Source organism: Monodon monoceros, unplaced genomic scaffold (assembly GCF_005190385.1).
Source record: "Monodon monoceros isolate NGI ecotype Baffin Bay Population unplaced genomic scaffold, NGI_Narwhal_1 Contig2404_ctg1, whole genome shotgun sequence".
Taxonomy (NCBI): domain Eukaryota; kingdom Metazoa; phylum Chordata; class Mammalia; order Artiodactyla; family Monodontidae; genus Monodon; species Monodon monoceros.
In genome coordinates, this window is record NW_021698308.1 from 8,363 (window position 1) to 20,805 (window position 12,443).

A 12,443-nucleotide genomic window follows, 5' to 3' on the forward strand; every position below is an offset into this window, starting at 1 on the left:
TTAGATTCACATTTCTAACTCTACAAGATGCATCTCCCCGAAGATCCCATCAACCCCCCAAGTCACCATCCCCCCCGCCCAGCTCTGAATCACCTTTCCTTTTCCCGCTAACAATGAACAACTGTCCGAAACTATAGCTTGTGTTTCTTCGAGATGCGCTGACGTCTGAGCGGCAGTGTCCGCGTGCCCGCGACAAAGCCTGCGGCTCGTTCGCTGGGCTAGGCGGCCATGTAACAGGGGCACAGGATGGGCTCGGGGCTGTAGAAGGTCCTGTCGCCACAGTGCGGACAGGGGTTGCCGCTGAACCAGACCATACTGGGAAGCCCCAACTCCTGCAGCACCTGTTTGAGCCGGGCGTGCAGGTGCGCCAGGCGGCCCAGGTGGACGGTGCCGTGCACGTCCTCGTAGCTCTCCAAGGGCGCGGGGTACAGCACGTGGCTCAGCTTGCTCAGCCCCACGGTGTGGCGCAGCAGGCTCTCCAGCACAGCCATCGAGATGGGGTTGCCGCAGAAGCTGAAGGTGGTGAGCTGGGAGCAGTGGCTCAGGGCGGGCAGGAGGGCGCTGAACTGGGAGTCCATGATGCCACACTCATCCAGGTCCAGGTCCTGGAGGGTGGCCGAGGCCTTCTCGATCAGGACCCAGAGGGGCTTGGAGCTTATGCTGGTCAGGTTGACCCCGCTAAGGCTCAGATCCTTCAGCTGGCTGACGCTCGGGCACTGCGACAGATGCATCAGGTCTGCCTCTGAAATCAGGCAGTTGGTAATCGACAAGGTCTCCAGGGGGTTCTTCAGACACCTGGAGAGAGACAGAGCAGTCAGCCCCGGGAGGATGGAGGTGGTGGGCGGAGGGATGTGGGGTGGCCCAGGCCTCAAGGGAAGAGAGGCCCATTTCACCAGATCCCAGTCTTCCGGAGGATGCTGCATGGTCAAGGGAGAGGTGCCAGGCCAGCCCAAGGTTGAGCGGGGTCCTTCCCCATCCCTTATCTGCCGTGTGACGGGGTCAAGGGAAGGAATCCTCAAGTGCTCCCTGTGCTCACCCGTCAAGTGGGGGACGACGTACCCCTGCCAGGTGTTGTGAGCACAGGTAAGGTAACAATGGCAGGTGCCCACCGGGGAGCCTGACCCCAGGTCCCAAGTGAGAGAGGGGATCAGCAAACTACAGTATTGGCAGACATGACCTACACTGCTTTTAACTCGGGCTTCCTTCCTGCCGCCTCCTGGACCCCATCACCTGTTTCTCTGTTCCCAGTGAGAGTACTGGCATCTGTGCTTAAAGGGCTAAGCCAGGCAACGTCTGGCAACGTCCACAGGGGTCCAGCCGGCAGGGGCTAACTCTGGTCGCTGTATCAGCCACAAACCATCCCTCACTTTCCACAACTCTTTTTTTTGTTGCTGTCCTTGTGTCATGAACACGTTTATTCTTAATGCTTTGAGTTTGCAGTTGCCAGAAAGGAAATCAATCCAACTCTTTCACACAAATAAATCGGGCTGCATTCTCTCATCTTTCATCATTGTGTTCCAGGTAAAGCTATGATTCTATTTTAAGAATGAAGAACAAATTTCTAGAAGAAATAATTTGTTACTGAAGAATTCCTATATAATCAGAAGCCTTAGAAGCAAATAATAGTTGTAATTTGGACTCGAGATTGGAGCCACTTCAATAATGATACTCATCTGACTTTCTGCTTCTCTTCTCTGGACTATGTAGGAGCAATAACCGCTTAATGTCCTGATGGACGCCACAATTCTTCACTCCTGCTCCCTCCCCGTCATTTCCAGAATCACCCATTTCCCACATCACACCTCACCTGGAGCCTAAAGCAACCCGGGACAGACAGGAAAGTGGGATAGGTGGGAGGGACAGGCTCACGTGGACCAGCTGCTCAGCACAGAGCTTCCGATTTGAAACCTCACGTTGGATGGGCTTTCCCCTGGTTAATGTCGTCCTGCTTAGTTATTTTCCATCATCTCAGCTTAGACATCACTCTCTCAGGAAGAATTCCCAAAGCCACCCTCACCTGGCCCAAAGCCCCCACAATGCAGGTTCCCAGCAAAGAACCCCCTTTGACAGGCATCTAACTGAAGCCACACCTCTGACCCTAACCCGGGAGGCTATGTGACAAGATGCCGGGGGACGGAGTGGCGGCATCGTGTGGACCTCTGAGTGGCCCGTGCACCCTGGCACCATCCATGGCAGGCAGACAGTAGACAGACACCCCACGGATAACGAAACGAGAGAGGCCTGCCCTGGTCTGCAGAGAGACAGCACCACGCCTCACCTGAGCACCTGGTCCAGGCGGCCCTCGAGGAAGGAGATGGAATCCAGGTAGAGCTCCTGCAGGTGCTGCAGGCTGGGAAACCGGGAGGTGAGCTGGCTGACGCAACGCTCCTCCATGCCGGGGGCGGCGTGCGGTGTCATGTGGATGTGCGAGAGGAGCAGCCGGCGCAGGTTGACCATCTGGCCCAGGTGCGGCGCGAACCTGCCCAGGGTGGCCAGCTTCCAGGTGCAGTTCACCTCCAGGTCCTGGACGGAGTCGAGCTGCACCAGCTTCAGGATCTTCCTGATCTTCTGCATCGGCATGGAGAAGACCCTCAGCTTCTGACAGCACAGGCGGAGCGAGCCCCTCCTCTGCTTGACCTTCTTCAGGAGGTAGCTTAGGGACGCATCGGGGGTGCCCTCCTTGAGGCACAGGTCTATGAGCACCTCCATGGGGGCCGAGGTCTGCTTCAGCCACGCCCTTGCACCTTCCACCCGGCACCTCTTCCTCACGGGCCCGACCACCTCAGGCTCCAGCGGTGAGCACACACCAGCCCTGGTGCCGGACCACACGGTACAGAAGTCCTGCTGGGCGTTACGACGCAAATCCAGCACCTGCAGCTTCCACCGCCTGCGGGACAACGGGAGACACACTGAGCTGTGCGGAGACCCACGGGGACCAGGACCGCACGGCTCAGAACCCAGGCAAGGGTGCTACACCCCAGACACCAGCTGCTCCTCGAGCTTCCGGGGCCCCTCCTGGTCCCCACTTTAAGCGCCACGAGAAGGGGGTGAGCCCACGTGCCTTTTGTCACCTCTGCACCTTAAGTAGCCCTGCACGCCCGAAAGCCTATTCCCAGAGTGGCCCAGCCACGGCCCCAAGGCCTCCCCGTGGCCCCGCACCCCCACCCCCGCCGATGCCGGCTGCATCTTGCTCAGATCCCCAGGCCCCACCCGCCTGCTGGGTCGCCCTCACCTGGGGCGGACCTCCTGGGCAAGCAGGACGTCCAGGCCGTCGATTGCAGCTTGGAAGATCTCCAGGTGAGGCTTGTGCTCCTTCATCAGGGCCCCCAGCGGGAGGCAGGGGAAGGGCCAGGCCTGCACCATCGCCTTCACGGCCTGGCTGTGCATCCCGGCAAGGGCCGAGGAGAACAGGGGTGGGAAGAGCTCAGCAGGCAGCTCCTCCAGAGCGGCGATGGCCAAGGCCTCATCCCTCAGCAGGCTCTGGACGGCCAGTTCCAGGAGTTTCGGTGGGGCCCGGATGCCCACCCTGAAGAATCTGCTCCAGAGGGAGTACTGGAGGGACACCAGAGAGCAAGGGGTGGGTCCTTCTCCGGCCAAGGACCGGCGACCCTGCCGTCCCTCCACCCTCTAGGGGACCCAACGCAGGGCCAAAGACACCCCTCTGGCCACAAAGCCACAGCTCTGGCCCTGCTGGCGCCAGGCCCAAATGAGGGGACAAGGTGACCTCTCGCCCTATCCCATATCCACCCATGCTGCATTAAACCCCAGCCCCTCTGAAAGGTGGGTACCTAGAAGCCTGACAGCTGACCCCACCCTCTCCGGAGAAAAGCTTCTGATTATCACTCAAGGACTGAAAACAACAGGAATAAGGAGTTTAGCCCAACATGGCCTCTTCCTAAACTCCAACAAATAACCCAGATGGGAATGATGGAGGAGCACCCCACAGTGGGTACTGTTACCCCATTTTAAACTCTTTAAATCAGGGCTTCCCTGGTGGCGCAGTGGTTGTGAGTCCACCTGCCAATGCAGGGGACACGGGTTCGTGCCCCGGTCCGGGAAGATCCCACATGCCGCGGAGCGGCTGGGCCCGAGAGCCATGGCTGCTGAGCCTGCGCGTCCGGAGCCTGTGCTCCGCAGCGGGAGAGGCCACGACAGTGAGAGGCCCACGTACCGCAAAAAAAAAAAAAAAAATCTTTAAATCAGACACCATAAAGCAGCATGACAGTATTTAATAGCATGTGATGTTAGAGATTAAGAAAAAAAAAACTGATTCCAAGATGTACCTATGAGTATTACTATTATGGAATTGTTTTTATTCCATGGAATTAAAAAAAAAACTTTTCATTTCTAAAATGAAAACAAACCAAAAAAGCCCTTTAAACTAGTAAAAATCACAAAACCATAAATGATATGAACTATAATTACTAGTCACAAACCAAATATGTAAAATGTCATCCAAAAATTCCAACTAATTAGATGTCTTACATCAAAAAAAGAAAAAAATCTATTTGGTTAAGAAATACTGTAACTGTCTATGAGTGGCATAAACCAGAGCAGAAATCAAAACGTTTGGGATTAAGGCAAAACTTGACATAGAAGCAAAAGCGAAGCCTGCTACTGCAAACGTGTACAGAAGGCGAAGAAAAATTCTCTACAGGACCTTGGCCTGCATGGCCTGTCCTGTGGAGACCCTGGCTGGGGCAGTGGTCAGGGCCCGAGGCCCCAGATGCCAGGGCGGGTGTGGTGCAAGGAGCAATGTGCTCAGGCCTCTGAGTCCCTCCTCTGGCTCCTGAGAAGCCATGATAGGCCTTCCTGGCCACACTTTTCAGATCCCAGCTGAAATTTCCATTTCAAATGGAAAGCGGAATCTTATTACTGGAAATCCATCCAGCTAACGCTGATTTGACTTTCTCCTTACACACAACTGATAGGATCCTCTGTCCACTCGTGAAAGCAAAAGATAAAAGAAGAAAACCAACCTGCAAGCATATTTGCTCGAAGAGCATGGGCCACGTCAAAACCATCCCAATGTCTGAGTTAAGACAGCTTTGTGCAGACCTAGTGGTGTCACCCCAAAGGAAAAAGAAATATAACAAAATTCCTGAGAATCACACAGTCACTTATACGTAACCTAAAACTGCAAAACGTGTGCCCGTTCATGGGGGAACAGAGGTGACACTGAGGGATGGCGGGTCCTCCAGATTTTGAGGGTTAAGGCTTCCCCAAAGGAGGTCAGGTCAAAATTACAACTAGGAGCTGGCTGGGAAGAGGGAGGGGCTGGGCGTTTGTAATGAGGCCAAGGAAATTACCCAAGACCAGGGAAAGTGTGTTGTGTTTGGAGGAATTCAGAGACTTTTGTCAGGATGGGCCTGAGAAATTGCCAGCAGGAGTGGCTACGGGGGGACCTGGTGGATCCCTTAAAGCCAAGGCAAACCCAAGACTCAATCTTCCTCCCTCTGTCCCTGCAGGCAAAGGGTGTTTCCTCCCAGAAGCGGGGATATGCAAATTGGCTTGACAAGATGAAATGTAGGCATGTGGGCTGGGAGAGGCCGGAACTGTGCTGGTGGCCAAACCTGGGACACACCTTACTCAGCCTGAAAGCCACTGAGGGGGTCAGGGCCGTGGGCTCTTTGGGCTCTTGGAGGCAGGGAGGGAAATAAACGTGGGCCAAGCACACATATCGGTGTCAGCAAAGGGCTGCAACCAGAAGAGGACTTGCCCCGAGGCTCAGGCGTCCTCTTCCACATCCCAGCCCAGGCTCTGTCCAGCAGCTTCAACCCTCATCATGACCTTCAAAGGCCCCTTCCCAGTGTTTGTGGATAACTTAACATTTCCTCAATCCTAGGAAACAAGGAATGCAAAGCGGCTTCAAAAAGCCCCCCGACCCCTCCCCTAAGGCTTTCACTTACAGGGTTTCTGATGCGAGAGTGCCATTAGGCCCACAAACAAAATTCAGCTTTTCTCTTGCTCTGCGTTAAGCATAGCTACTCTAACACCGAACTTCTCCTCAGGGGACGTGAAGCTCTGCTCGGTATTGAAGGGTCTGGGGGCGATGCCCCTGCTGGGCTGGCTCACACGTTGGTTCTGTTGAGGTTTCAGAACACAGGCTGAGGGAACCTCTCCACCCCCTGCATTGTGACGCCCCGACAATTCTATTCTGTGGGCGAGGTGGCAGCATTCTCTGAAGGATGCTCTCTGGTTTAGTAATTTCCCAGAGACTGCTATCTCCAAATTTCTACCGTCCCTATCAGCAGTTTGCCTAAAACAGGGTTAAGCTAGAATGTGCTCTATGGACACTCAACTCCCAGACCATCACCTTGACTGATCACCTGCAGGAAGTCGAGATTAGTAAGTTAAGCAGAATGTTCCTGATTCTGGAGCAGCCACTGAGTGGTGCTCGCACTTTTCATCCAGCACCTCAAATAACCTTCAGAGAAAAGCTGAAATTCAGTTAGTTTCCTTTTCAGCCTGGTGAGCCGGGGACTTGGCCAGGGGTGGACACTGCCATGCTCCGCTCAGGGAGTAACCAGAAGACCTGCTTGGGGGAGGGGTGTGGATGGATCTGCCCCACAGAGCGTTAGGAAGAGATGACTGACTTCACGTGGACCTCGGGGAAACAGGAAATGGCAGACATCCAAGCCTGGGATCTTTCCATGGGAACCCAGCATCCAGGAGGAGATCCAAGGAGGCAGGAGCGACCACTGCCTTCGAATGATGTAAAAATGGGAAGTATAAGCCGAACATTCTTCCCCAGCGAGCAGGGGACATTCCTCTGTCCACCTGCACCTACATGCAGAGCCTGTTTGTCCGGAGGCAGAAGGACCAGGGGCACAGCTGCAGGAAGACCTGTCCTTCCTGCCCAGTGTCAGGACTGGCCCAGGACGACTCTCAAGGCCCAGGCATGAGTCAATTGGGGGGACCTTTCTACCACGTCCTGGTCACCTGTTCTCATGCTGCACAGGCCAGAGCAGCCTCTGAGCTCATGGTGGGGGGGTGTCCTGTCCCCCTTCCCGTCTCCAGTCACAGAATTTCTACTGGGATTGCAAAGCATCTGCCCCCAGGGCCTTCCTGGAGTCTTTAGAATGCATGTGTGTCCCCAGGTTCCTGCTCCTGGCCTGTGCTGACGGGGCAGCCCCCTCTTTCTGCATCCCTGGCAAGTCACCCCACCTCTCCCAGAGCCTGGGGTGTGGCCACAATGCGGGGAGGGTGGGAGACCGGACATCCTTCCACTGGCATCAACAGAAATCACGGATTTCTCCCCAATTCTTCTGACATAACAAGTGTAGAAGAAGGTAAAGAAAAGGCCAGCTACTTTTCTGCATTCAAAGAAGCACCAGAAATGCTGGAAGATGACCCTTCCTGGCTTCCAGAGGAAGACCCCAACCCTGCTGGTCTTCAGAGGCACGAGGCTGACAGAGGCCCTGGGTGCCAGGCCGATGGTGGCTTCTCCTCCTTCGGCTCTCTTGACCCAGCCTCGAGCAGACAAGATCCTACTCAGGATCTGGTACGTCTCCTTGCCCTCTGCAGTCAGATCTCTTCTTGCCCTGGAATATTTTGCCCTCTGGGCCTCTTGAAAAATCGAAGGTCTCTGTCAGCCCTCTCTGCCTCTTTCTGCACTTGGCAAGATGTGGTTCCACTTCACATCCAATGACATCTAGACCGAAACAAGCAAGTCTCCCCACTTCTTCCTCCCCAGTGAGGACGCATCTGACATCCAGGTCACCCTGGGTGCAGCCAGTTAATCCTGAGGGAAGTGCTTCTAGAGGCAAGTAGGGGTGCGGGAGGCTGAGGGCCCACTCCAGGCTGGTTGGTCGGGGGATGGCCCAGGACGAGGGGGAAGGAGGGAAATGGCAGCAGAGCCAGGGGCCTGGTTTCCTGGCTCTCAGAGCTGTGTCCTTTATATGCTGAAGCCATGTCTGGGACCACTAAGGGCACTTGGGGACTGGGAGTGTCCCCAGGATCTGGCTCTGTTTGCCTTGGTCTGGGGGAGGTGCCAGTGGCTGTCCCCCTTGTCAACTCCAAGGGACAGAGAGGGAGCACTGACCCTAGACACAAAGATGAGAGAGGTTCAGAGAGAAGGGGAGGCCCCAGTCTTGGCCTTTGGCCCCGGAGAGGATGCTTCTCAGGACTTTGCACGGTCAACCTCGTTATTGCCTGAGATGGTGGGAACTGTGCTTTTGGAGAGAGGAGGAGAGAAGAGGGGGCTGGTGTTGCATCCCTGTCATCCAACTGACCCCAAATCTCCAACACCAAGCCATAAGCTTACTGTGGATCAGAGTGACACCAGGTGCGTTGGGCTGTCCGGCCCTTTGCACTGGACCTTTTTCCACTGGAGGAGGGTCGGTGAGCCTCAGGACTCGGGGAGCACTGGCTCCACCTTTGAGGGGACAGCCCACCCTGTGCTGAGGGCTGGCAGGAGGCACCAGGCAGAGGGGACGCGCTCACAGGGAGGTCTCCCGCCCAGCTGGTCCCCTCGCCCCCATACCCAGACTCCCCCTCTATCGGCAACCCTCGATTTACTCAAAACATTTACAGAGTGCCTGCAGCAGACCATCCACTGCTGTTCTGGGGAGGAACAGCCCAGTGACAATGTCATGGTCGTCTTCTAGTTAGAAGTACATACTAGGGAGATGATGTACAACAGGGTAAGTGTAACTGACACTGTTGTAGGTTACGTATGAAAGTCATGGAGAGAGTAATCCTAAGAGTTCTCATCACAGGGGAAAAACGTGTTTTCTGTGTAATTTTGTATCCATATGAGATGATGCATGTTAAGTCAACTCACGATGCTGCACCCTTTAAACCTATACAGGGCTGTATGTCAATTCTATCTCAGTAAGACTGGAAGAAATAAAATGTCATGGTCTTCCACTCAGGGTGTCTCTGAGGCACGGACCTTGCATTCAACTGAGCAGACAAATGAAAAACAAGCAAGTTGAAAAAATAATGACAGGCGGACGTGGCCTGCACGGTGGGGCAGGGCCACCAAGGCCACCATGCATGCTGGAACTGCAAAGCCAACCTTCATAATCTAAGGCAAAATATGACTTTTCCTGCAGCCGTTACATATTTTTTGAAAACGTTAAGAACCCTCTTAACACGATCCACTGTAATGTTTAGAAAAGTAAAAATAGTAAAGCTATTTTTTTTTTTTTTTTTGCAGTACGAGGGGCTCTCACTGTCGTGGCCTCTCCCGTTGCAGAGCACAGGCTCCGGACGCGCAGGCTCAGCGGCCATGGCTCACGGGCCCAGCCCCTCCACGGCATGTGGGTTCCTCCTGGACCCGGGCACGAACCCCTGACCCCTGCATCGGCAGGCGGACTCTCAACCACTGCGCCACCACGGAAGCCCAGTAAAGCTATTTTTTTTAGTACACTGTGATTTTAAGCACTGAGAAAAAGTGTTTTGTTTCTTTGCGAAAAACTCATCAAGAATCCTGTCAACACTGCTTCCCTGCTTCTCATCACATAACTTTCAGTCGGGGCTGAGTGTCCTTCCTACGCCCGGGCAACCTGTCACTCTGCCTTTTTTTTTTTTTTTTTAAATTTATTTATTTACTTTTGGCTGCATTGGGTTTTCGTTGCTGCATGCGGGCTTTCTCTAGTTGCATCGAGCGGGGGCTACTTTTCGTTGTGGTGCGTGGGCTTCTCATTGCGGTGTCACTCTGCTTTCTAAGCCTGGATCTGCTTCCAACATTTCACCCTTTGTGTTTTCAGGGCCTGACATTATCTCCAGGTTCCTTTACTGTGAAGATGTTAGCTGGCATCACTGCCTCTGGGACATCTTCATTTTTTTGTCACAACCATGTTCTTCATTGAAGCTTCTCCAGGAGATGGGGACAAGGAGGCTGAAGCTGGATTCTGAATCAGAATGATGAGTCAGTCAACCATTCCTCGTGTTTGGTAGAGCTTAAATCACCAAAGCATTTCACTCTCCTAGCCTCGGGTTCTCCCTCAAGATCTGAAATGTCGGCAGGGGCCTTAAATTGCGTTTTCCTTTCCCTGTGCAGTGGCTGAGGCTCAAAAGGGCAAGTCCTTTGCACCTGTGTCACAGAGCCAGCCACGAGAGGGTGACACGGGAACGAGGCCCCTGGCTCCTGGCCCAGGGCTCGCTAAGCCATCAACATGCCAGCCCAGTGGGACTGTGCCCGGGGAAGTCGCCTGTGGATGGGCACAGCCCACTCTGTTCGTGGACAGTGGACAAGGTCACGGACGAGAGCGGAGGACAGGAGCCTCCATTCAGGGGACATCACCCACCACAGTCTAGGCACTCAGCAGGTCTGTGGGTCCTGCCAGGTCTTCCAGGAAGATGGGGGGAGGGGCGATATATCGGGGAGAAATCCAGAAAGGCCTGCACTCACTGGTACCTCGGCTCAGCAGCCGTACCCCGGGAGCTCAGACTCCAGGAAACCTCCCAGCACTGCTTGCCCTCGGCAGGAGGAAGTAAGCAGATTCGCTGATACGGTGTCGCCTGAAGAATTTGGGAAGCAGCTGTGCACAGAGGCCCCTTCCACACGTGAGGCAGGGGCTAAGAAAGGTGTGGGGAGCCCAGCCTGGCGCCATGGCTGCAGAAGAGCTTGTGGGGGTCTCCGCCATGGCCTGGGGTCTGCTCATGGTCTGTCTGCACAGCTGAGAGGCACTAAGGAGGGGACCGTCTGGCAGCCCAGGGCTGACCCCCTTTTCTTCCTTCACCCTGAACATCTCTGGAGTGATGACCTTGACCTCTCCCCTTTGCACATCCTGCTCCTCTCTGGGTCCTGAGCGCAGTCTGTCCTGAAACAGCCACTCAGTTTCTGTGGTTCTGGGACAGAGAGGCCACATTTCCTGCTCTGGAGGCAGCAGTGATACTGGGGGTTACAGCCCAGTGTGCTGGTATCAACAGCACCCATATGCTGCCCAGCACCCCCAGGGCACGAGGTCGTCCTCGCTCCTGGGGTCCCTCTCCATCCTCCAGTTCCAGGTCCGCCTCCCTGGCCTCCTTGGGCTGCAGCTGGAGGACTCGTTGTGCCCTCTGGGTGCTTTCTTTCCGGGACCGCCCCTAGGCCCAGGGGTCCCAGCCCACCGCTTAGGGAGACCAAAACCTCCCTGGGCTCACCCACCCTGCCCCTGCCCAACACCACACAGGAGTCAAGTCTCTGGGGGCTGATGCCAGCCCTGCTCCTTCGTCCCAAGCACAGGTTCTGAACGTAACCGTGGCTTCGGGAATGGGACCCCAACACATTGCAGCTGCTTCTTCTAAGAAGGCAGCAGGATGAAAGCTCTCTTGGGAAAATGACTTGGAAAAATAAAGGCTGCTCATCCTCCTCCCGCTGTGAGGGCTTCAGGATGCAGATTGCATGCAGCTCCACGATTAACAGCACTGAGGGGGCAACAGGACATCCTGGGACATGATGAGATGCAGAAGACCAGCTTACCTGAAGATGTCTTCCACCGCGCTCGTCCAGCTCACGCTGGCCTCAGGTCCTCCGACACCTGGTCTCCCTGGTTTCCTACCGTCTCAGTCACCCGTCTCCACCCAAGTTTGAGAATAAGAACCCAAATTCTCGGGTTTCCCTGGTGGCGCAGTGGTTGAGAGTCCGCCTGCCGATGTAGGGGACATCGGCAGGGTTCGTGCCCCGGTCCGGGAAGAGCCCACATGCCGCGGAGCGGCTGGGCCCGTGAGCCATGGCCGTTGAGCCTGCGCGTTCAGAGCCTGTGCTCTGCAACGGGAGAGGCCACAACAGTGAGAGGCCCACATACCGCAAAAAACAACAACAACAAAAAAAACAACAAAAAAACAAGAACCCAAATTCTCCAAAAAACAAACACACGGTGTGTTCACACGTGTAGTTATGAAGCCACAGTGAGAACTCTGCTGGGTGAACTGAAAACCGGAGCCCCGACCCTGCCGTTTCAGTGAGAATCTGTTTGTATCTCCAAACCCGAGAAATTTCTCATCGGCTGAAGCAGCAGACAATCGAAGGAAAGACCTGATGCTCGGGTCTAAGGGACCTTCCTCTAAGGGCACTAACCGCCGTCCTGCAGCCCCAGTTCTGCCCCTTTCTCTGGCCCCCACACCCTGGCACCTCCCGAGGGGACCCCATTTCCAGCGCAAAGCAGCGCCCAATGAGCTCTGGCCATCCCCGCAGACCCGGGTTCCCTGGATTATTACGTCCCCCACGCGGCGCTGCGGCCTCTTCACGGGGCACGTGGCCCGGGTAGGCCCAAGGCGGCCCCCCACCGCGTGTGGCCTCCGCTCCAGCCCCAGGTCGTGAGAGCTCGTTTTCCGCTGGAGAACAGGAGCGGGGGCCCGCAGGGGGGGCCCGGGGACTAGCTCAAGGTCACCCCACGGGAACGCGGGGGCACCAGGACGGGAACTTACCCTTCGGGCCACAGCGCCACGCCACACGATCCCCCGCTTGCGCTCTGCGGACAAAGAACCGCGAACTCAGCAGCGCCCCGCCC

At 55.5% G+C, this 12,443-nt stretch overlaps 1 protein-coding gene across 1 annotated transcript; it reads right to left on the bottom strand.

Moving 5' to 3' along the window:
- Positions 1-218: 218 nt before the first annotated feature.
- LOC114896470 (melanoma antigen preferentially expressed in tumors-like) lies at positions 219-12,267 on the bottom strand (the record flags this gene model as incomplete). Its single annotated transcript, XM_029224505.1, has 4 exons — positions 219-795; positions 2,279-2,887; positions 3,233-3,552; positions 12,151-12,267. Coding segments are annotated over 4 exons (1,623 nt in total), but the record flags the coding sequence as incomplete, so codon positions are not given.
- Positions 12,268-12,443: the final 176 nt, after the last annotated feature.